This window comes from Sorex fumeus, unplaced genomic scaffold (assembly GCF_029834395.1).
Source record: "Sorex fumeus unplaced genomic scaffold, SorFum_2.1 ptg000143l, whole genome shotgun sequence".
In the NCBI taxonomy this organism is placed as follows: Eukaryota; Metazoa; Chordata; class Mammalia; order Eulipotyphla; family Soricidae; genus Sorex; species Sorex fumeus.
In genome coordinates this window covers 1,240,413-1,264,011 of record NW_026606200.1, presented here as the reverse complement: position 1 = coordinate 1,264,011, position 23,599 = coordinate 1,240,413, and the positions used below count along the sequence as shown (strand labels likewise).

The 23,599-nt window shown below is 48.9% G+C and overlaps 1 protein-coding gene across 1 annotated transcript in view; it reads right to left on the bottom strand.

Moving 5' to 3' along the window:
• CNTNAP2 (contactin associated protein 2) overlaps positions 1 to 23,599 on the bottom strand; it is a gene marked incomplete at its 5' end in the record, with an annotated part of 1,346,219 nt that overhangs the window by 140,835 nt on the left and 1,181,785 nt on the right. Inside the window, 2 exons of the mRNA XM_056106760.1 lie at positions 10,518 to 10,651; positions 17,524 to 17,760. Coding sequence (XP_055962735.1) covers positions 10,518 to 10,651; positions 17,524 to 17,760 — 371 coding nt within the window. The remainder of the gene's footprint in view (positions 1 to 10,517; positions 10,652 to 17,523; positions 17,761 to 23,599) is intronic.

The window sequence follows — 23,599 nt, the reverse complement described above, 5'->3', positions numbered from 1 at the left end:
TACCTGACAATACTGCTTAAAAATGGCTCTGACAGGATAGTAGAGATAAGGGCCAGGAGGATTCCTCCATGGCTTGGAAGCTGGTCTCATATGCTGGAGGGAAAAGGCAGCTGAGATAGAGAAGGGACCACCAAGCAAAAGATGCTTGGAGGGCTCGCTCGGGATGGGAGATACGTGCTAAAAGTAGACTATAGACGGAACATAATGGTCACTTAGTACCTGTATTGCAAACCATAACGCCCCAAAGGAGAGAGAGTAAAAGGGAATGTGCCTGCCATAGAGGCGGGGGGGGGGGGGTGGGATTGGGTGGGGGTGGTGGGAAGGATACTGGGAACATTGGTGATGGGGCACTGGTGGAGGGATGAGTACTCGGCCATTGTAGGAAACATAATCACAAAAGTGTGTAAGTCTGTAATTGTATCTCATGGCGATTCATTAAAAAAATTTAAAAATAAAAGAAGAAAGAAAATGGCTTGACTTGCTTTCCTGGAAGGGGAGGGGTGGATGGCTGATGGGAGGAAGGAGCATTTGACCAGCGAGTCCAGCTTCAAGTCAGTAGCACTGCCTCAGAGTGCGGGCCAGGGAGTGGACAGATCAGGGTGTGTGTCCAGCCTCTGCCTCCCACCCACCTGTCCCCGATCATCTTCTGTGAGGTGGGGGCAGAGTGCCCACCCGTCAGGTGGTAAAGCACGAGTCAGTTGGCTGCGAATCTCCAAGCAGCTCACGGCCCAGCAGCAGCAGGAGCCTCTGGCTACCTTCACTCTCGCCGGAACCCACCACATGACAGCATTATCCTGTGTCACAAGTGGGGAGAGGGCAGCAGGGACAGAGAAGGGACTGCTAGGACAGTGACCATTGGGAATGGTCACTGAGGACAAGAATTGAGTGCTGAAAGGAGGCAAGGGAATACACACGATAACTTTACAGTACCTGCAAAGAATAATGACCAATAGGAGAAACAGAGAGCGAGAGAAAGAGAGAGAGAGACAGAGAGAGACAGACAGAGAGAGAAAGAGAGAGACAGAGAGAGAAAGAGAGAGAGACAGAGAGAGACAGAGAGAGAGAAAGAGAGAGAGAGAGAGAGAGAAAGAGAGAGAGAGGGAGAGAAAGAGGGAGGGAGGGAGAGAGAGTCAGACAGGCAGGCAGGCAGGCAGACAGACAGACAGACAGACAGACAGATAGAGAAGATGGTGTCTGCAGTAGAGACTGACTGGGGATTGGGGGGAGGGTGTAAGGAGGAGGGAAACTGGGGACGTTGGTGCATTTGGTGGTGGGAAATGAGCACTGGTGAAGGGACACGTGTTGGACATTGTATGACTGAACCCAATCATGGACAACTTAGCAACTATTTATCTCATGGTGATTTAATAAAACAATAACCCTCGCCCCCAGTATATCACTAGTGTCTTCAGTCACTTCTGCCCTTGCCCTGGCTGGAGGTGGGTTCCTGGCATGTTGACTAATACTTGTGGCAATGTCCAGAATCGAACCCGGGGCAAGGCTCTGCCCCCGAGTCCGGCCCCATTCCTGTGCCCAAACACTTCCCTTTCCCGCCGCAGGAGTCTCAGAGCAATGTGGCAGGAGGCCCACCCCCTCCTGCTCACGAGACAGAATCTCAGTCCCGGGATTCCTGGCTGCCTTTCTGTCGATATGATGACCCCTCACCAGCTCCCCAGTCCTCCAACAGTCTCCCAAAAGTTGCCCAGGTGTCCCCCAAGATGGAGTCCTGGAGAAACCTCTGATGTTGGTTAAGAGCTTGCAAGGTGACTGGCAGGGGTGAGCCCGACGCTCCTGCTTCCTCCACAGGTGCTCAGAGAGTCAGCGCCCAGGAAAGGGTCTGGGGTTTGGGTTCCGGAGAAGGTTCTGTCTCCTGTGAGCTTACCCTTCATCTTCCTTCCTATGTTTCATGATTCTCTCCTGGCACAGAGTGAGGACCCCTGGGAACAGAGCCCCCCACCACAAGATTCTTTTTTTATTTTGGACACCCCCGGCAGTGCTCAGGGATGACTCCTGGTTTTGTGCTCAGGGCTGACTCCTGATGGGCTTGGGGGATCCTATGAGATGCCGGGAATTGAACTCAGGTCGGACACCTGCAAGGGAAACGCCCTCCCCACTGAACTATCGCTTCAACTCCCACACGATTCTTGAGAATGTGTTTATTTGAGCTTAGGAGACGGAATTCTGTTAGGAGCTTTGCGAGGAAAACAACTGACATCATGCTCTTTGTGGCATAAGAACTTGGGGGCCCCAAAGCATCTCTTATTCCGGGGGATCCTGAATTACTTATGACAGTATTTTGCTTGCAGGAACCTGGTTAGCTGTTTCTTGGCAAGAGAGGGATGGCCCCCCCAGTTAGATGGAGCCCAAAGGATGTTTCCTTGCCATCTGCCACCTCGGTTTCTAGAGGGACGATTCTGATGAGGGGTGGGCCAGAGATGATGTCTCCAAACTCTACGGTTTATCTTCTATCCAAACCCCCAAAGATGGGGTCATTATCAACCGCCGTGGAGTTTTGTCCTTATTGTTACTGTTTTAAGCTCGTTTTAACCTTGGATCTGGCCCGAATATCAGAGCGCTACGTCCTCTCTGCCCTCGACTGCCCACCACCAAGCCATGCACTCAGGCAGGACTGCTTGGCCAAAGTCCAGCTCTGAGTGTTGCTTCTGTTTACTTCCTAAGGAGCTGCTGTTTCCCAGCTGCCTGCAGAACCCCATTTGTTCCCGAAATGCAGCTGAACGTGCTGTCTCCTGCCTTGGGAACAAGGCGGGCCGCGGGTCTCAGCCCTGGCTGCATCGTAGACAGATTCTGCAGACTGGAGAGAAGCGCCCAACTTGGCGGTGTTGCCTGTTGAGTATGACGGTGCCTGTTTCATGACTCTCTTTGTTTCTGCTGCTTTGTTGTGTTTGTGCCACATCAGGCAGTGCTCAGGGGTTCCTCCTGGCTCTGAACTCAGGAGCACTCCTGGTGGTGCTCAGGGGACTGTGAATGGTGCGAGGGATCAAATCCGGGTTGGCTGCACACGAGGGAAGCATCCTCCCACTGAACTCTCCACAGCTTGCTTCTAGCTGTCTTGAACTCGTTTCTTCCTGTTTGGAACTCTTTATAAATAATTTTTGTTTTGCTCTTTTGACCACACCCAGGAGCAGTGCTCAGGGGTTACTCCTGGCTCTGCATTCCTGGTGGTGTGCAGGGGACCATATGGGATGCCAGGAATCAAACCCAGGTCAGCTGTGTGTAAGGCAAGTGCCCCACCTGCCGTGCTATCACTCCAGGCCCTGTTCTGAAGTCTTTTTTTATCAAAACCATGATCATAGTAACGACTGACTGCCCACAGATGCCCTTATTCAACAACATGCACCCTCCAAGTCCCTCGCTAGGAGCAGTGGTTCAGGCCAGTATGAGAGAGAAAGAGAGAGAGAGAGAGAGAGAGAGAGAGAGAGAGAGAGAGAGAGAGACAGAGACAGAGAGACAGAGATAGAGACAGACACAGAGAGTCAGGGAAACACAGAGACAGAGAGAGACAGAGACACAGACAGAGACAGAGATAGACAGAGAGATACAGAGAGACAGAGACAGAGAGAGACAGAGAAAGAGAAGACACAGAGAGACAGAGATTCACACAGAGAGACAGAGACACACAGAGAGAGACAGAGATAGAGACAGACACAGAGACACAGAGACACAGAGACAGACAGAGAGACAGAGACACAGACTGAGACAGAGATAGACAGAGAGATACAGAGAGACAGAGAGAGACAGAGAAAGAGAAGAGACAGAGAGACAGACAGAGATTCACATAGAGAGACAGAGAGACAGAGAGAGACAGAGATAGAGACAGACACAGAGAGACACAGAGACACAGAGACAGACAGAGACAGAGACACAGACAGAGACAGAGATAGACAGAGAGATACAGAGAGACAGAGACAGAGAGAGACAGAGAAAGAGAAAGAGAAGAAACAGAGAGACAGACAAAGACTCACACAGAGAGACAGAGAGACAGAGACACAGAGAGAGACAGAGAGGAAGAGAGGAGACAGAGACCCAGATTTACTAGGTCTTTGTTCCCTTGTAGACTTGTAGACTTGGGGTGGCTACACCCCACTTTCTGGGCTCGAGTTGCCAAGGCTCTGAAACCAACAGTGGCATAGAGTTTTTTTTTCTTTTGCTTTGGAGCACACCCAGTATTTTTCAGGGCTTGCTCCTGCTCTGTACTCAGGAATCCCTCCTGGTGGTGGTTCGGGGGTACTATGTAGGATGCCGAGGATTGAACCCAGGTTAGCCACATGCAAGACAAGCCCCTTGCCCCTGGCCAGCCCTGGCATAGCGCTCCTGAAGTCTGGAAGCAGCTACACCAGAGGATGGGCATCTCCTGCTGGGAACACTAGTCTGGCATCTGCGGGCAGGCGGTGCCACCTCTGTGCCAGCTGTCATCATTGGCACAAAACAAATAAATATTAGAAGGAGAAAGTTTTCCTTCTCGAGGGGAACTGCTGTCCTTTTGTCTGTGGCCTTGAATTTCTCTCCACCAAGGTCGTGAACACATGTGGATACGACTCTTGACCCGGATGTCCATATTCCATTTTCCACTTCTCCCAGGACTTTCTCTCTGGGGACTCCTTCCACTTCTTTATTTCATCTCTTGTCGCACTTGCAAGCCCCTGAGCTCCCTTGGGCCGTGTGTTTGAGGGGTGTGGGGACAGGAGGGATCATGAGAAGGAAGGGCTGGACACACAGTGCCTGGTCACTGCTCTCTGCACTACTGAGCATTTTGTGGACTTTTCGCCACGTCCAGTGCACTCTCAGCTGCTCTCCGCCTGCCCAGGCTGGTGTGACCTTTCTGAGGGCATAGCCTGTAGCTCTGACCCCCGTGGCTGCCAGTTCTGTAAAGCTCCAGCCCGAGGCTCATCCTGGCTCCCAGCTCTCCCTCCGGGTCCCAGAGCTCAGAGTTTTGTTCTTTGTTAACTGTGTGGAGAGGGGCTTCTTTGCTGTTTGGCAGTGAATATTTCATCCAAGGTCGATTTCTCTCCAGTGCTCGCTACCATTTCAGATGGTGTGTGCTCAGGGAATGCAAATTAATTCAATGTTGGCTGTAGCCAACCCCACTAGGAGAGCGAACTTGCTTTAAGAACACCGTTAGTGCCGATACTCATCAGCTAACGTGGAGGCGTTTGAGCAGGACAACACTGTGCCTCGATTCTAAAGGGCATCCTTGCATAGCAATCACCTTTCAACTCACCTTTGAAATGTTGTGTTTTTACTAGGAATTTTTTGGTGGAGTTGGGAACTACACCTGGTGCTGTTTGAGGGCAAGTCATGGCTTGGTATCAGGGGTCACTCCTGTTTGGGGTGTTTGGGGGGACTGAACCCAGGTCACTCATATGTAAAACAAGTGAGCTATTGTTCCAGCTCCTAGTTTGTCTTTTATTTGCTCTGTGATTTAAAATATATTTTATTAATGTATGTATTCAATTATTTATTGGGGGTGGTCTCCCAAACAGGGCTTAGGGGACCCAGGACCACTCCTAATGACACTCAGTCATGGGACCAGATGGTTTAACGCCTGAAGCACTTACTAATTCTAAATTACTTTAGTATTTTGATCATAGTTTAATGCCTGAAGCACATACTAATTTTAAATTACTTTGCTATTTTGTATGTCTGTACACACACATACACACATTTATAGTCTGCTCTGTTCTGTTATAAAAATGTAATTTATACTTAAAAATAGAAGATAGAGAAATAAAAGAATGAGAGAAAATGAAATCATTTAGAAACCCTTTATATAATAAACAAACAAACTGTTCTCCCGTTGTTCATCGATTTGCTCGAGCGGGCCCAGTAATGTCTCCATTTTGGGACTTGTTGTTACTGTGTTTGGCATATTGAACACGTCAAGGGGAGCATGCCAGGCTTTGCTGTGTGGGCGAGATACTCTTGGTAGCTTGCTGGGCTCTCTGAGAGGGGTGGAGAAATCGAACCCAGCTTGGCCGGGCTGGCTGTGTGCAAGGCGAATGCCCTACCGCTGTGCTAGTCCGAAAGTAGTGAGAGGTCGCAAGGTCAACCTAAAGTCAACCTGCAGCAAACTATAAACCCTTTATAAAGTTAATCATAATTATCCTATGACTATTTAACTCTCTTCAGTTTCTTCTCTGGGCCTGGTCCAGCAGTGCTTTGGGTTATGACATTCAGCCCGATGCTACATTTCTGGTGGTTTGATGCTCATATCTGGCAATGAATGCTAGGGGTTACTGAGACTATACCAGGAGGTATTGGTGTGGCATTTGTGGTTCCAGGGACCCTCCTCAGGCCACACATGCATGAGGCATATGCCCCTTTGAGCTTTCTCTCCAGAATGCCTCCCCTCCCCCAGTTTTGAGGTTATAGATTTCTTAAAATAGATTAGTAAATAGTTTCCAGACGCTAAAGACCGATGGGTCCTAGATGCATGGAAAATGCTCAGGATTATTTTCCGGGAAAGGCATATTAAATCTACAGTGAGATGTCACCGTAATCCCATGAGGATGGCTTCTATCCAAAAGATGGGAAACAATGAGCCTTGGTGAGGAAGGGCGAAGGAACCGTGGGGCTCTGTGATGAGTGTATAAACTATGGATAAGAGGTGTATATGAGAGGTAGGATGGCCTCTATGGAAGACAGTGTAGATTTCTTAAATAAAAGTGGAAATTCCACTTTTATGACTCAGTGATCTCACTCTCAGCGTTTATCTGAGGGACATGAAAACTCTAACCTAAATATTTCTGGCATCTCTATGTTCATAGCAACTTCATTTACAATAGCTGAGATAGAAACAATCTAAACGTCCACAGCCAGAAGACCAGATCATGATAGAGTGGTCTAGTTCCTCAAAGGAACATGACTCTGCCATTAAAAATGATTAAATGGCACCACTTGGGACAAAACAAATGGAATTTGAAGGGAATAGGCTACGTGAATTAAGTTGGAGCTTAGAAGGCAATTGCCAGATGGCCTCTCTGCTAAGTAGGATGTAACTACTTAAAGCAAAGGTACTGGTGAAAAACAATACAACAGTTCTCAGACTCAGTGAAAACTAGGATTGTTGGGGAAGAGAACGGAAGAGAATGGGAGGAAAGGGAGGGCAGGCCCTTCTCATTGGGAGCAGTGAACCGTGTGCCCACATAAGCTGTTAAGGTCCATCCCTTATGTCTTGTAAGCTTGTAACTGGTTGCTTCAACGATGTCGTACAACTGCTTACACTACAATTTAGAGGACAATTCCACAGGTCCCCTGGGGTGTGCTCCTACACTCTGAAAGCTTCACTGCCTGGCAGGAGACAGGTGAGCTCTGCCCACTTTACCACTAGGAGGGGGCACCTCTTTTTCCTCTCTGTTACTCCTTGATTTCCATCTGGGCTGGTTTGGAAAGCTGGGCTGACCACGACCAGGAGAGACACCCAAGGTATTGTTCCCAGCTTTCCAAACAACCAGATGCCTCAGCCCAAGGGTGTCACAGTTGGCGACAGGAGGAAACCGGAAGGAAGGGTCGGGCTCCTCCCAGGGCTCTGTCTCTACCTCACAACAAAGCTGGCACTCCCAGTGCAGTCATGGTGGTTGGTAGAATTCACACCCCCTACTCCTAATATTCTCCTACTCCTAATATTTCTCTCTCTTGGGTCTGCATTGCAGTCTCTTGGAGGATTTTCCTCCCTTCCTCCCACTGTACTCACGAGGTCTGATTTGGGGACATGGGTCCTCATATCCACCCCTCCCGTCACCCGGAACAGTGTGAGCACGTGACCCAAATCAGGCCAATCAGAGAGCTCCCCTGGGATTTTAAATTGTGCACCCGGAAACTAGGACCGTCCCACGGCAAACTAAGAAGATGTGAGCCCAATAGGCCACTGGCTTGGTTTACAGGGAGGAGAGAAGGAACAAGAGATTCCCAGAGCAAGGTCAAGTCAGAAGGATGGCGAGGAAAAGGAAGCAAGAAGGGCAAAGAGATATTAGAATGCCAGCTCCAATCCTCTGATTGCTAGGACTCTTCTCCAACATTTTAATTTGACTTTCTGAATTTCTTTGACATCTGAAGGATTCTCCCTGCCGATGAATTCTGAACGGGTCTTCTGAATTCTGTCACTTGCACCCTACTAAATTCTGAGACATAGAACCAGACTTTTTCCTAGCTCCACCTACTAGATTCTGTGGCTCTTCTACCTAGATTTCCTTTCTCATGAGTCATACATTCTTCAAACCTCCACCCTCCTCCTTCTTCAAAATCACTCCCGTTGATAGCCACGCTGATAGAGCTGACCTTAGACCTTACAGAGCTGTTGGTTTGTTCCAAAGGCACCTGTTGGGTGGAACGTCTTAACTTCTCTTATTCCAGACTCTCGTTTTGGAGAAATACAGCCCAAAGTATAATTATTTAGCCTCTGTCCCTTGTGCTTCCTCCCACAGTTAAGGTCCATCCCCACCCTCTCAAGTCAATATGTGATTCCATAGGCCATGGGGCTCAGTATGTTAAAAAAAAATAAGTGTCTTTCTGGAGACGTGGGGGACCTGCAAGAGTCCATGGTCATAGAGGGACAGTGTCCTCTGCTATGCTGCCTGTGAAATCGATTGTTGGGTTCTTAGATGTTGTATGACATGTTTCAGTGGCAAAAATGGCAAGAGAAGCCACTTGCTCTCAACAGGGTGAGATGGTGTCCAAAGACTGGGATGTCCCCACCCAAACCCAGTCCACACAGCATTGTCAAATGGCAGTAAAGCAATCTGATACTGACACCAATGACCTGCTTCCTTGAATTACGCTGAATGGTGGGGCTGGGTTTGCTTAACAAACAGCTCGCAGCCCCAACTGTGTGACTGTGTGCTGGTCCTGCCTGGGTGGGGAGGGGGCTGTGAATTCCGTCAATCACCATGACAACAGGTAATTGCCACCCTGCTGATGGGTGGCACCCCAAGCAGTAACTGCATGCTGTCACCTTTCTAGGGAAGACCTTTCCTTCAAACACTTCTAGAATCTTCTAGAATCTTCTGCTAGGGAAAGGCTTCTCAGAAACATCAGGTTCTGAACGAGACACTGCTGGGACTCCAAAGGAGATAAGCACTGTGCCTTCCCTTCCCATCCTGAGTTTCCCCTCACAGCCAGCTGACACCGAGTGAGCCCCGGCCAAGTGACACTCCACTTTCCTGACAAAACAGCCCCCTCCTGCTGCTCCATGCCTGACAGCTGTGTGCTTGGGACTCCTTCTACAGGATGCGGTGGCAGCTCCTACCCTTGATCTCTTGGCTCTGTTCCCAGGGTGACCTCCACGAGGGATGTTTTATTCATCATGTCTCCCTGGCTGGTTTCTTTCTTGTAGAAATCAGGGATGGGGACTGGGGACAATAAGTGAACCAGAAATAAAACTCGAGTGTTCTGACAATTCATCCCTTTGTATGCTAGAAGCCTCCAAGCAGACTCAGAGTCATTGAAGGTCTGTGCTTCCGGGGATATTTTTATTTCCCCACGGTGGGGGCAAATCTAGTTATTCATATTGTGCTGGAGTGGTGAAAGATGTAGGTCAGAGAAACCGGAATCGCCTTTATGGGAGACACAGCAGCCTTGGAGGAGCAGGGAGGGAAAAATGGCCCCATGGATGAACAGGAAGGAGGCGGGTGCCGAGAATACAGAGTACCTGCCTCATCTCCAGAAACTTCTTCTTGTAAGAACTGTGTATTTCCACTGGTGAAGGGATGGGTGTTGGAACATTATGAACATTATATGACTGAAATGCAACCATGAACAACTTTGTAACTGTGTATATCACTATGGTTCGATTAAGAAATAAAAGGGAAAAAATTGGGTACTTCTATTTCACTATGAAAAGGTTTATAGGAGAGAAATATATATATACATATATATTTACAGATATATATATGTATATGAAAGTTCACAAGGCTCAACCTTTAACAAAATGTTCGTGCTATTTTATAGAAGGTCTTAATGGCCCCTGCCAAAATAGAACAATCTTTATACTCTTTCCTCTATGGATACTTTTTTGGTAGCATTTTCAGCATTTTTTCATAACAAACAATACAAAATATATTATTTCGGTTCTGCTTTGGGACAAGGATTGGGGTTTGGTATGGTAACATCCCAAATATGGTGGTGGGAAGGCGTAATGGTGGTGAGATTGGTATTTGAATATTAAATGTAATCAAATATTGTGAACTACCTTATAAAACAAAAATAGATAAATAAAATTAGCATAATAAAAAAGAAAAGTTTTATAGGAGAAATTATAGTAAACATCATTTCTAGTTGACCCAACTCCCTCAAACCTAACTAATGGAAACCAATTGAAAATAACCAACCCAACTCAACCCAAGTTAAACCAAACCAAACCAAATCAAACCAAACCAACCAAACCAAACCAAACCAAACCAAACCACACCAGATCAAGCCAAGCCAAAGCAATGACTAGGCAGGACAGCAGAGAGAGTGTATAATGCTACTCCAGGTAGAAGTGCTCCATTCACAGGAAATACCTTGAAGATGATGGTCCTCTCATGACGGGTAATGTTGACGCTGTGAGGCTGCCCGTTGGCCATATTCCTGTGGTCAACGTCGATATTGTACGGCTCTCTGGTGCCTCCCAGGTTGTATCGGATCTGCAAGCTTCCTGGGTAAGGACAAAGGAGAGATGTTTATTTCTCCACTCAGGGCTTCACTTTCACACTCTCTCCCCTGCCCTTGTACTTCTGAGGTTTCCCTTCTATCCCTGTCTCATACAATGGTCGCCATCACCTCTGCTTCTCTCATTGGGAGTGTGCTGACCCCTCAGGGCAAAGAGCACTTGCAGTGGAGTCGGAGCTGTACCAAGCTCGGACTCTTATGACCATCCATGCCGATGGAGGCAGTAAATCATACAGAGGATTCAAATTGGGGCTAGATCTGCAAAGGAAGCTCAAGAACATACACTCTACCTAGAGCACAGTGGAGGTACCCATACCGCCCAAACACAATGCCCCCAAATAAATAAACAAGTAAACAAACACAGGATGTAGGAGGCCTGGAGTCACCAGCTAAAAGAACCGAGAACACACAGCTTTAAAATTAAGCCTAGTTTACAAAAGATAAATACTTGGGATTTTCAGTAACTTCACCGAGATCCAGGAAGCAGTACAATGACCCATCCCAGCCCCTCAGATTAGAGACTATATTCATTTTAGCACAAATAAATGGAAAGGACAGGAAATCCCATGCTCCGAACTCAGAACTCACTGTCCCAGTGATAGCCTGTATTTCCTTAGCAAGTCAGTGCTGTTCAACTTCTTTTTTGGTAATGACAAAGAATGTAAGCAGACTAATACAACATTCTATATCCTGCCTTAATGAATCTGCATTAGAAGCCTAGAGGTGTGTGTGTGTGTGTGTGTTGTTCAGGGCTTACTCCTGGCTCAGGGAGCACTCCTGGTAGGGCTCTGGGAACTGTATGTGGTGTTGGAGATAGAATCTGGGTTGACTGTGTGCAGGGCAAACGCCCTACCCTCTATTCTATCACCCTAGTCCCACTTTTGTTTCTTATATGTGCTTTATTTAAGAATGTCAATTATTTTTTCGAGCTCTTCACTCAATCAGCCATCTTCCTGTTCATTGCCCTTGACAGCTCAGAATGTACAATGGAACCCACGATCTCAAGAGAGTTGGAGCACCTGGAGCCCACGGCAGAGCCCGGGGAGGCCTCTTGCTGGCTGCCTCAAGGAGGAAACCTGCTAGGCTGATGCTTGCCCTGGGAGAGAAAATGGGATCGTTAAAATGTGGAAAGTAAACGGAACGGAATTGAAAGGTCACCACCCAGAGGGGAAGCGTCTACACAGCCAACACTCCCTCCTTCCTTCCTTTCTCGGGCTCTTACACATTCATAGAAAGGAACACAATCCTCCTCACGCTGGCTTTCTTCCCACCCTCCCTCCTCTTGCTGGCTTTCTAGGCCCACAGGTGCCACCTAAAATATCGCACGGTGTTCCTGGCATCCACAGGAACATTCATCAGAATAATCAAGAATGAATGTCACTGCCTGGCTTTGCTTTCAGAGCGCGTCTTAGCATGCTTCGTGCTCACTGACGTCTGCCTTATTAGCCTTCCCCTTCGTCCCTTTGCTTATGGTCTTTCAATCTGGCTCAGGATTTGCAGCCTGAAATGTGTTTGCATTCACCGGCTCTGTCTCCGTAACTCCTGACACCTCGAGTGACCTGGACTGTGTCCACCAGCACCTGCTCCTCCGGGCCTGGCCTGGAGTGTCTGTGTGGCCACTTCTGGTTAGTGCCAGAGACCACCATTTAGTATCATCTATCCACTGCCCCCAGTGAACGCCTGTCCAGGGCTCCCTTTTCCTCTCCTCTCCTCTCCTCTCCTCTCCTCTCCTCTCCTCTCCTCTCCTCTCCTCTCCTCTCCTCTCCTCTCCTCTCCTCTCCTCTCCTCTCCTCTCCTCTCCTCTCCTCTCCTCTCCTCTCCTCTCCCCTCCCCTCCCCTCCCCTCCCCTCCCCTCCCCTCCCCTCCCCTCCCCTCCCCTCCCCTCCCCTCCCCTCCCCTCTCCTCTCCTCTCCTCTCCTCTCCTCTCCTCTCCTCTCCTCCCCTTTCCCCTCTCCTCTCCTCTCCTCTCCTCTCCTCTCCTCTCCTCTCCTCTCCTCTCCTCTCCTCTCCTCTCCTCTCCTCTCCTCTCCCCTCCCCTCCCCTCCCCTCCCCTCCCCTCCCCTCCTCTCCTTTCCCCTCCCTTCCTTTCCCCTCCCCTCCTTTCCCCTCCCCTCCCCTTTCCGCAGACCCCCTTGCACCTCACATACCACCTGCATGCAGCCAGAGAACTTTCACTCTGAACCTCTCACCAACTTGGGGATCCCCCAGACACCAGGTGTTGTCTTAGAGTGTCTTTCCTTGCTGTTCTGACTCATGCTCGCTCTCTCCTTGGGGGTGGCCGCTGGCCTGCTTGGCAGAAGCCGCCCCAGGCCGCCCTTGGGCCCCAGCAAGTACCTCCTTCCTGCCTTCTCCCCCAAGGACTACTCGGCCTCTACAACGTTCTCTGTATTGCGACCCATGTCTTTGGCCAGCTACAGAGACAGACTTGGCATCACATTCTTTGTGACATTGTGTGCAGTCATGTCCGGTGGGGGCACAGGACTTGCCCCACGAGTGAGTGAGTTTTCCTGGCATTTGTGTTAACTTTTCCTCCCATGGGGGCTGGAGCGATAGCACAGTGGGTAGGGCGTTCGCCTTACACGCGGCCAACATGGCCGACCCGAGTTCGATTCCTCCGCCCCTCTCGGAGAGCCCGGCAAGCTACCGAGAGTATTCGATATGCCAGACACAGTAACAACAAAGTCTCCAATGGAGACGTTACTGGGCCCGCTCGAGCAAATCGACGATCAACGGGAGGGCCTTTACCTTTTACCTTTCCTCCCATGCTTCTTTGGCCAAAGGAACTTTCCCAAATGCAAACATGATTTATCTGGCTTGCTGACACCCTATGGAGCCTTCTGACTGCTTGGGGACGAGGTCTTTGGGGGTGCCTGCTGAGTCCTGCACGATTCTCAGACCGAGACACATGCCTCTCATTTCATGCTCTCTGCACCCCTGAACTCTCCTGGTTCCCCTAAAACAAAGTTCTCCTTCCTTCCTCAGGGCCTTTGCTAGTGCTGTTCCCCCTCTCCCGAGCCGCATTTCTAGAATCATAAGCAACAACAACGACAACAATAATGATCAATAGGAATGGAGAGATAGCACGGGCGGGAGGAACTTGCCTTGTTCGATTCCTGGCAACACACAGGGTCCCCTGAGCACTGCTGGGAGTAATCCTTGGTCTCAGAGAATGAATTAGCCCCTGAAGGTGTGCCCCCGACCAGTGTAAGGAAATGACCAAAAACATAAACACCTATGGCTTGGGAGTGGAGGAGGGGGTTGACATTGTTTGGACGCCACACAGAAAGAATAAGTCAATTGGTTTGAATCTATATAAAGGTAAAGGTAAAGGCCCTCCCGTTGATCGTCGATTTGCTCGAGCGGGCCCAGTAACGTCTCCATTGGAGACTTTGTTGTTACTGTGTCTGGGATATCGAATACTCTCCGTAGCTTGCCGGGCTCTCCGAGAGGGGCGGAGGAATCGAACTCGGGAAGGCCATGTTGGCCGCTTGTAAGGCGAACGCCCTACCCGCTGTGCTATCGCTCCAGAATCTATATATTTTCCACTTTTGCTGCTCTGATGTTGTCTAGCCACGGTGCATTTTCTGAAATGGACAGTTCTCTTCAACCGTCGTTTATTTATTTTTAAGTGCCCATGCAAAATACCGGTGCACCGGAATTTTCATGGTCTGGCTGACTGGGTTGAGGTTACTTTTTTTTTCTTTTTGGGTCACACCTGGCGATGCTCAAGCATTACTCCTGGCTCTGCACTCAGGAATTACTCCTGGCAGTGCTCAGGGGCCCATATGGGATGCTGGGGATCAAACCTGGGTCAGCCGTGAGCAAGGCAAATGCCCTACCCGCTGTCTATCTATCTCTCCAACCCCTTGGGGTTACTTTTTTATACAGAGATGCACCCCAGGTGGCCTGAATGTGGGGTGCAGGGAGGAGAGAAATGGTAAGGACTGGGAGGGCTCGAGGTCGGGGTAACTGCGTAAAAACACTGATGTGTACCTTACTCTTCTCTCTGTGATAGGCTCTTTCATGTTCAACAGCTCATTAAAATCAGCATTACGCTGCTTTCTTTACATTTCCTCTTTCTCGCTGGCTCGGATGTATAAAGCTGATTTAAAATTTCTATAACTGCTCCACTTAATGGCAACCGAAATGATTGGCTTTGCAAAAAAAAAAAAAGATGAACTGGAACTTTAAAATTTATATGTAGGGAAGATCTATAAACAGTAATGGGAATATTCTTGAATAATAAAATTTAAGTGATCTATTTATTCCTTTCAAATAATAACACAAGAGAACCACAAAATGATGGTAGGGAGAATATTAATGTTTGTCCATTAAAATAAAATATTATGAAGATGGAGAGATACTTCACTTCTTGCCTCTCCCGTTCATCTCCCGAGTGAATTAAAGTGGGGAGCAAGGGCTGCTCTTTTATTGGCTGCAGCAAATAATGTGCTGAGCAGATTTATTCTCTCCTGGCCATCATCATTACCATCAGCCAACACTTCCAGAGCACCTACTGGGGGCAGGAGATGGAGAGTCGGGGCCTTTCCATCTTTCTGGGAAGACAGGGGGTGTTTATAACCAAGACAGATCACAATCTGGGGGACCAAGTGCCAAAACAGAGACTCTGGAAATAAGTTTTGCAGGATGGTTAGGTGGCAAGTCCTCGTGAGGAAGTGGGTCTGGGACGGGAAACTTCGTCTACACGGAATTCGTGGGGAGACCCAGGGATGACATTGGCGGGGGCTGGAGACTCACAGCCCCTCACGCTGATCATGAGGCTTGAGGAGACACAGTGGAGTGTCACATGATCGACTCATTGACCTTTTTTTTAATTTTTGGCTTTTTGGGTCAAACCCAGCGATGCTCAGGGGTTACTCCTGGCTCTGTACTCAGGAATTACTCCTGGCGGTGCTCGGGGGACCATATGGGATGCTGGGAATCGAACCTGGGTTTGCTGTGTGCAAGGCAAACGCCCTACCCGCTGTGCTATTGCTCCAGCCTCTCGACTCATTGACTTTTTCCTTTAAATTTGTTGTTTTTGTTTTGGGGCTGGAGTGATAGAACAGCTGGCAGGGTGTTTGCCTTGCACGCTGCTGACCCAGGCTCAATCCTTTTCACGCCCAGCACCCCCAGGAGTGATTCCTGAGTGCAGAATCATGAGTAACCCCTGAGTGTCACTCGGTGTGACCCCAAATAGCTAAAACCATAATTATTTTTGTTTCTGGGTCACTTTTGGAAGTGCTCAGAAGCTACTCCTGGCTCTGTGCTCAAGTGGCTTCTGGCATTGCTTGGGGGATCCAGGTCGTACTGGGATCCTGAATCAGGATCTGAACTCAGCTCCTTTAACTCGCTCTGGCCCCTAGTTTATTTACCTTTTAAAATCTGCCTCATGAAGCACTCTTTGCAGGATGACGAGGTGGAGAAACTGAGGCAACACCCACGTGTCCACTCCCCTCTCCTCTGATTGCCATTGCCTAAGGGCTTACAAACTGCAAAAGGAGGGCTGGAAGGATTCAAGCACAGGCCTCCTGGGTCAGGCTCCTTGGAAAGCCGTGGGGTTGGGGTGTCCCGTGGTCCTGGGGGAACCCCAGGCCTGTATATGAATGGCCAAAGTGGGTGAGGTGAAGGTGGGAGCAGAAGCAGAGTGTGGGTGTGGGTGCATTCCTGTCTCAATCAGGGGGTGCAGAAGCAGACAGCCCACAAACCCACCCGGCCTGCCAAAGGTCACTTCCCCAAGGCTTCTTGCATCGTTATTTAGGACAAGAGGACAGGTTTGCTCGGGGGGACCCTTGAGGCAGGAAGGTGGGAGCCCTGGTGATTCCAGCTCAGGAATTCAGAGGTCAAGGTAGGGGACAGAATGAGAGCGCATGGGGGTGGGCTCCGCTGAAGGGCAGCAGTGACCTCTCAGCTGTCAAACTGTTATATCTGGAAGGATCTAGGGCAATGCGGATAGTTAGTCCAGGCTTTCTGGTGGATTTTCTTCTCTGATACTTGGGCCTAGTTTAGAGTGATTTTCTTTTCTTTTTTCTTTCTTTTTTTTTTTTCTCCACCAGAAACATCAAGACTCACAACCATCCAGTTTCAACTCTGCACACGTCAGCAAAAACACAGAATGCCAAGGCCAATATATTTACCAGCAGTGTGATGGCATGGTAATGGCTGGATTCGCTCTCTAGAAAGTTCTAGGGGTGTCTGCAATACGGACTCAGGTGTGGGGCAGGGAGTCTCAAATCCCGGACTTACTGTCACCAGCTTCCTACATGTGGGGAACTGCCCTTCACTTCCGTGGGCTGCCTGGAACTGGGGGGAACATCTCTTCCCCCCTTGCTGATGGGCTCCTGAGCTCCCCATGCAGTTCCACCCACCCATGCCAGGTACTGTCACCACCCAAACACCCCTGCTCCCAGTTCCCAGAAATAGTGAATTCTGAGAGGTTGTAGCAATGCAAACACGCCTGGGTTTCTATTTCTATTTTATGATCAATCTTATGTTCTATTGAACCCGAAGAATGCGTTCTCATATATCAGGATGGCTCATTGATTTGTGCAGCAAATTTCACGAACTCAAATCTTCCCTTTGATGAGACGGTGTTTTTTGATAGGAACAGCAACAAAAAAATATCAATATGCACATGGAATCACTTCCGATGGCTCTTGTAAAAGAACAGTGGCACCTTAACACCGTTGATCATGGCAGTACGACCACTAACCACCAGTTGACTCAGATATGGAGACCTGAAGACCCCAGGCAGAAGGTTACCTGCTTAAGGTCCTGGGGAAATCAAGTTCACACCAAGAACCATCCTGACTGTTCTAGAACATTCCATGCCCCCCGCATGCTGCGACTGGGCCTCACCGGTGGGTTTGACGAGCACGGCCACGAAGTCTGTGGTGAGGGAGCTGACGTAGAGCAGGATGCATGGGGCCTTGGTGGTACTGAAGCTGAAGCTGATCTCCTCCTGGGCCAGGTCTGGGGACGGGCCCGGCACCTCCAGGCCGTTCTCGGACCTCGTGCCTGTTTCTTTCCCACTGGCGCCTGGAGCCTGGAAGTTGTACCGGAGCCACATGCCTTCCTCAAAGTAGGCACCCACATCTGCGGAAGAGAGAAGAAAAGGAGACAGGTGGGCAACAGAGCCTTCTGAGGCCGAGAGCAACACCCCTGGGCATATGTGGGTGTCTGTGGGCACCTCCGGGGGGTCTGCCCTCCACACGCTTGGCCCCTCTACATCCTCTCCCCTGCCCAAGCGGAAACAACTCTTTTTTTTTTTTAAAAAAATTATTTTATTGAATCAGGCTGGAACGATAGCACAGCAGTAGGGCATTTGCCTTGCACGAGGCCGACCAGATGACCTGGGTTCAATTTCTCCACTCCTCTCAGAGAGCCCAGCAAGATACTAAGAGTAAGCAAAGCCTGGCAAGCTACCCATGACGTATTCGATATGCCAAACACAGTAACAACAAGTCTCACAATGGCGATGTCACTGGGCCTGCTCGAGCAAATTGATGAACAACCAGAGGACAGTGCGACAGTGCTTTATTGAATCACCATGAAATACAGTTACAAGCTTTCCTGTTTGAGTTACAATCACACAATGACCAAACACCCATCCCTCCACCAGTGTATTTCCCACCACCAATCTCCCCAGTATCCCTCCTTTTCCATCCTCCTCCTGCCTCCATGGCATGCAGTTTCCCCCCATACTCTCTACTTTGGGGCATCATGGTTTGCAATACAGACACTGAGAGGTTATCATGTTTGGTCCTTTATCTACTTTCTGCACACATCTCCCATCCCCACTGATCTCTCCAACCATCATTTTCTTAGTGGTCCCTTCTCTATTCCAGCTGCCTTCTCCCCCACGCCCCCCACTCATGAGACACTCATTTGTGGAGTAGAAAATAACATAACATGAGACAGACACCCAAGGACAGTAGACACAAGGGCCAGGAAGATTGCTTCGTAGTTGGAAACAACTCTTTAATGATGTTTAACTTTAAAAGTAATTCAATTCCTTCTCTCTTTTGGTCCCTCAAGCTGCGTTCGGGGGGACTGCATGCCCTGTTGTGATACTTGGCCAGTATTCCCTGACAGTTGAGTGTCACACTGGTGGTGAGGTGCTGCTGGGGTCACCAGGCCCGCCGGGCCATGCTCAGGACCTGACCCCACTGTCCGTGTCAGACCTGGCTCCTGGTTTTAGGCTTGCTCGAGAGGTTGGTTGGAAGTTCCTTCCTCAGTTCCACCTTTGCCTTGGGGGTATATGAGGCTTCAGGGACACCTCAGGTTAGCCCCTGGGGGCACTTGCAGCTAAGAAGATTTACTTTGGGATCTGATGTCTAGTGGGCTGCGTGTGTGTGTGTGTGTGTGTGTGTGTGTGTGTGAGCTACAATCCTCCTTCCACTTAGATGTCTAGTGGACTGTGTGTGTGTGTGTGTGTGTGTGTGTGTGTGTGTGTGTGTGATACAATTCTCCCTCCATGCTGGGATCTAGATACACCAGACCCCTCAGCCATGCTAGAAGATTGCGGTGTGGGGGTGTGTAGAGTCCAATGTCAGGTACTGGTGGTTTTGGGAAGGCAGAAGGAAAGAAGAGGGGCTCTGGATGGGGAGCACACCAGGAGAGATTCTGGGCCAGTGGGGGCTGGAAGCTCCTTCCCCTTTAAGACTCAGAGGACACCACCACCCCTCAGGCAGATGCTGGGGACACAGCAAATGGGGCAGAGGTCACCTCTACCCTCGTGGGGACGAGGCACTCCTAGGACAGATGGGGTGGGGTGGGGCAGAAAACACAAGGGGAGTTTCTGGCAGAAAGTTCTCTGGGGGGCCCTTACCGAGACATATAGCAGGGACCAGACAGGACAATGCAGAGAAGAGAAATGTATCTAGCGCTTGAAATGCAAGACGGAGGGGCCAGGGGCAGCTGGGATGCTAAGGACACCTGAGTTCAGATGGGGTGGAAGATTCCCTCCCAAGCGTGAGACCAACCCTGACCCCGGCCCGGTCTCGCGCCCCCTGCTGGCAGCCGGTGGAAATGTTGGTCCCCAGAGCCAGCCGTGGGATCCCTGAGTGTGTGTGTGTGTCATTCAAAGGCTCTCCCCAGAGAACGCTTCTGCCCGTGCATGAGAAGGAGTGTGAGATCCCAGAGCTAATTTAGAGGCTGCTGAGCGTCTGGGGGAGCAGGGAGCTTTGGCCAAGGGCCATGATCCAGTTTCTTGGCTTGACAGGCAACGAGCATTTGATGCAGATCGTGAAGGGGAATTCAGAAAGCTAAGGATTTTAGATAAACAAAGCAAAAAGACACCACGGAGAATACTTTTGGTGTATTTTACAGGCGCCGTTAAAAAGCTTTATGGATTTATGTCAGTTTTGGAGGAAGGAATATGCCACGCTTGAAAGTGTTATTCGGAATCCACCTCATAAACCAACTGTTAAACCCAGGCCTGGGAGCCGTGAACCGTTAAAGTTCGAGGTGGCAGATTTACAGCTGACATTTCATTGTTTTAGATCGTTTTAAGGAAATGCCAAATCAGGGCACTGTAATATCTTTCTGAAAAGTAATACTCTCAGCTCTGTGGAATGACTAACAAAAATAAACACTAATTTGACAAGCCCGCCCCCAGAAAAAAGTCCAACATTCCCTCTACTCAGTCATCAAAGAGTATTGATTTAGTACTCTTAATTTAAGGGTTTTATGATAATAGGAATTCTTTTAAGTGCAGTTGGGAAAAATGATAACATTGCAGTGCAGTTTTTCTAAGATGTTTTATGAATAAGATTTGCTTATTAAATTATACCATGCTCTGAAACATTTTTGAAATACATTATTTATCTGTAGATTTAGGGTCCCCCAAAGTCTCAGGACGAAAGCTTGAAAGAGGGAAGTAATCTTGTCTTAACCATTTCTTGGTCCTCAGAATGGACCCCACGTAAATTACTCCCGAATAGAAGTTTTCAGATGTTTGGAATAAAGTGCACCAATCTTCCTTCCCAGAATAAGAAAAAGATTCTTCCTTTGTCTAACCAATTCCCTGTGCTGTCAACAGCCAACAGCTGGCCTTCCCCCATTATACAATCGCTCTTCATCTTTTTCTTCTGCAAGCTCAATAATTCTATTCCTTCTACCTTTTCACTTAGGGTATGTTTTACAACTGATATATATATATTTTTAATTGCCTTGAGTCTTTTCGTTCTTCAACATCCCCGCGAGGACCCAGAATTCAAGTCCCTCTACCACAAAGTGACTCTTTTGCCAAAGTTGATTTTAAAGTCAGTAACTTTCAAGTTGAAAATATCCCCCCCTAGAAACAACGCTCCAAAGATAGCTTGCTAGTAGAAACCCACAAATGCTGAGTCACCCCATGGGTCATCACAAGTTACCGAGGAGTGTCACTATTGATCAATAACTAAAATGAAAACAGTCACTACCACAAAAGGTCCATTTTGAACATGAGTTCTCCAGGGAAGTGCTCCTACAAGGTCCAACTCCGTACATGTCCACACCGGCTGGGTGTGGTGAGTGGCTGTCACTGGGCACAGGAGAGAATCCCTTCCCATCATGTGACCTGTTCATAATATGGCAACACCCACATCTGGGACCTTCCAATCTGTCAAGACAAACTCACCATACAGGGAGGGCTGTTGCTTTTTCTCCACTCTCCTCCCAGTGAAGGGTCATCCCAGATCATTGCAACCCAGTGACAGGGTAGTTTCAAATCATTCACCACCCAGTCGGGGTGGAGGGATCATACCAGGTGACTCACCATCTAGTGACTGGATCATTCTAGGTAACTCAATTTCCAGTGAGTGGGTCATTCTAGATCCAGTGACCAATCACACTAGATCACTCAGTTCTCGGTGAGTGGGTCATTCCAGGTGACTCACCATCTAGTGACTGGATCATTCTAGACAACTCAGTTTCCAGTGAGTGGGTCATTCTAGATCATTCATCATACAGCAGCTAGATCATTCTAGATCATTAAGTTCCCAGTGAGTGGGTCATTCCAGGTTACTCAGCATCCAGTGACTAGATCATTTGGTTCCTATTGAGTATGTCATTCTAGATCACTCAGCATCCAGTGACCAGATCATTCTAGGTCATTCAGTTCTCAATGAGTGGGTCACTCCAGGTCACTCAGCATCCAGTGACCAGATCATTCTGGATCACTCAGTTCCCATTGAGTGGGTCATTCTAGATCACTCACCATCCAGTGACCAGATCATACTAGATCACTCAGTTCCCAGTGAGTGGATCATTCCAGGTCACTCATCATTCAATGACCAGATCATTCTAGCTCACTCTTTTATGCTCACCATCCCATTCCAGAAAACCATGCCCGTTGAGCCCTCCATAGAAGGTGTGTTCTCTCAGTTTGCAGTTGCTCTCAGCGAGCCTGTCACTGGAAGCCCAGACAGCAGAATTGCATTGTCAAGGCAGGAGGTTGCAGACCCAACATGGCATTTCAGGAGATTCCTGGGAAGGCCTGTCCTGGAGTGAACCAGACCTTTCCTTACTGTGTATGAGAGAGAGAGAGAGAGAGAGAGAGGAAGAAAGAGTGAGGGAGACAAAGGGAGAGAGAGAGGGAGGGTGGGAGGGAGGGAGAGGACTCCCTAACCTGACACTACATTTCTCTGAGTGTATCTGCCTATGGCTATGTACATATTTAGGTTTTTAGGCCACACCTAGAGGTTCTGGTGAGGGGTGCTACTCCTGCCTTAGAGCTTGTGGGATTATGTGGCTCTGGGGATCGAACCCTGGCCTCCTGCATGGAGACTTCGTTCTCCAGTACTTTGTGCAACCTGCTAGCCCTATGTATGTCCCATTTGTAGAGACAGAGATATAGTACAGCGGTTAGCACTCTTACCTTGCATGTGGCCAGCTTGGGTTGACCCCTTCTACCGCATATGGTCCCCTGAGCCCGGATAGGAATGATCCCTGAGCACAGAGGCCTGAGTAATGCCAGGTGTGTCTTTGAAACCAACATTAATCTATGCATATATCAATAATATATGTACACAAATAAGTTAAAACAAATATAGATATGCATACACATGTATTTTGCCATGGAGCAGGTAATTTTGCAAGTAAGAAGCAGCAAGGCGGGTCTGCCACCCGCTCTTCCTCCTGGAAGGGAATGGACAGTGGAGGAGAGGCCCAGGGAGGGAAGAGCCTAGGAGCAGAATCCCGGTTCCCGTGGGAATCTGGGAACAGGCGCTTTTGAGGTGCAAAACTTCACCTTGTAACTTCACTCAGGCCCTGCCTGGCAGCGGAGACTGGCAGAAGTGAGATAAACTGAATTTGAATTTTCAATCGCAACAGGAGTTTCTTCACCCAGTCCTTCTCCTCTGAACCTGGACAGGCCGTTCTCAGCTGGAAAGCGGCCAGCACAGACACGGGGGCAGCGGCCTTCATAAAACTGCAGCTTGTGAATGAACATGTTCCCAATTCATTTAGAATAACAGACACAAAAGACAAAGTGATGTACACTGAAAGGGAGGCTGGGAATTCCTCCCACGTTTTCTCCCTGATTTTGCCTTAGCAAACTGGAACATGTTTTTTTTTTTTTTTTAGTAAGTGGCCCTCCCGTTGATCGTCGATTTGCTCGAGCGGGCCCAGTAACGTCTCCATTGGAGACTTTGTTGTTACTGTGTCTGGCATATCGAATACTCTCGGTAGCTTGCCGGGCTCTCCGAGAGGGGCGGAGGAATCGAACTCGGGTCGGCCATGTTGGCTGCGTGTAAGGCGAACGCCCTACCCGCTGTGCTATCGCTCCAGCCCGATAATTTTTTTTTTAAATTATTTTTATTTACTTTTTTGTTTTTTGGTTCACACCCGGTGATGCTCAGGAGTTACGCCTGGCTCATGCACTCAGGAATTAATCCTGGCAGTGCTCAAGGTACGATATGGGATGCCGGGAATTGAACCCGGGTTGGCCACA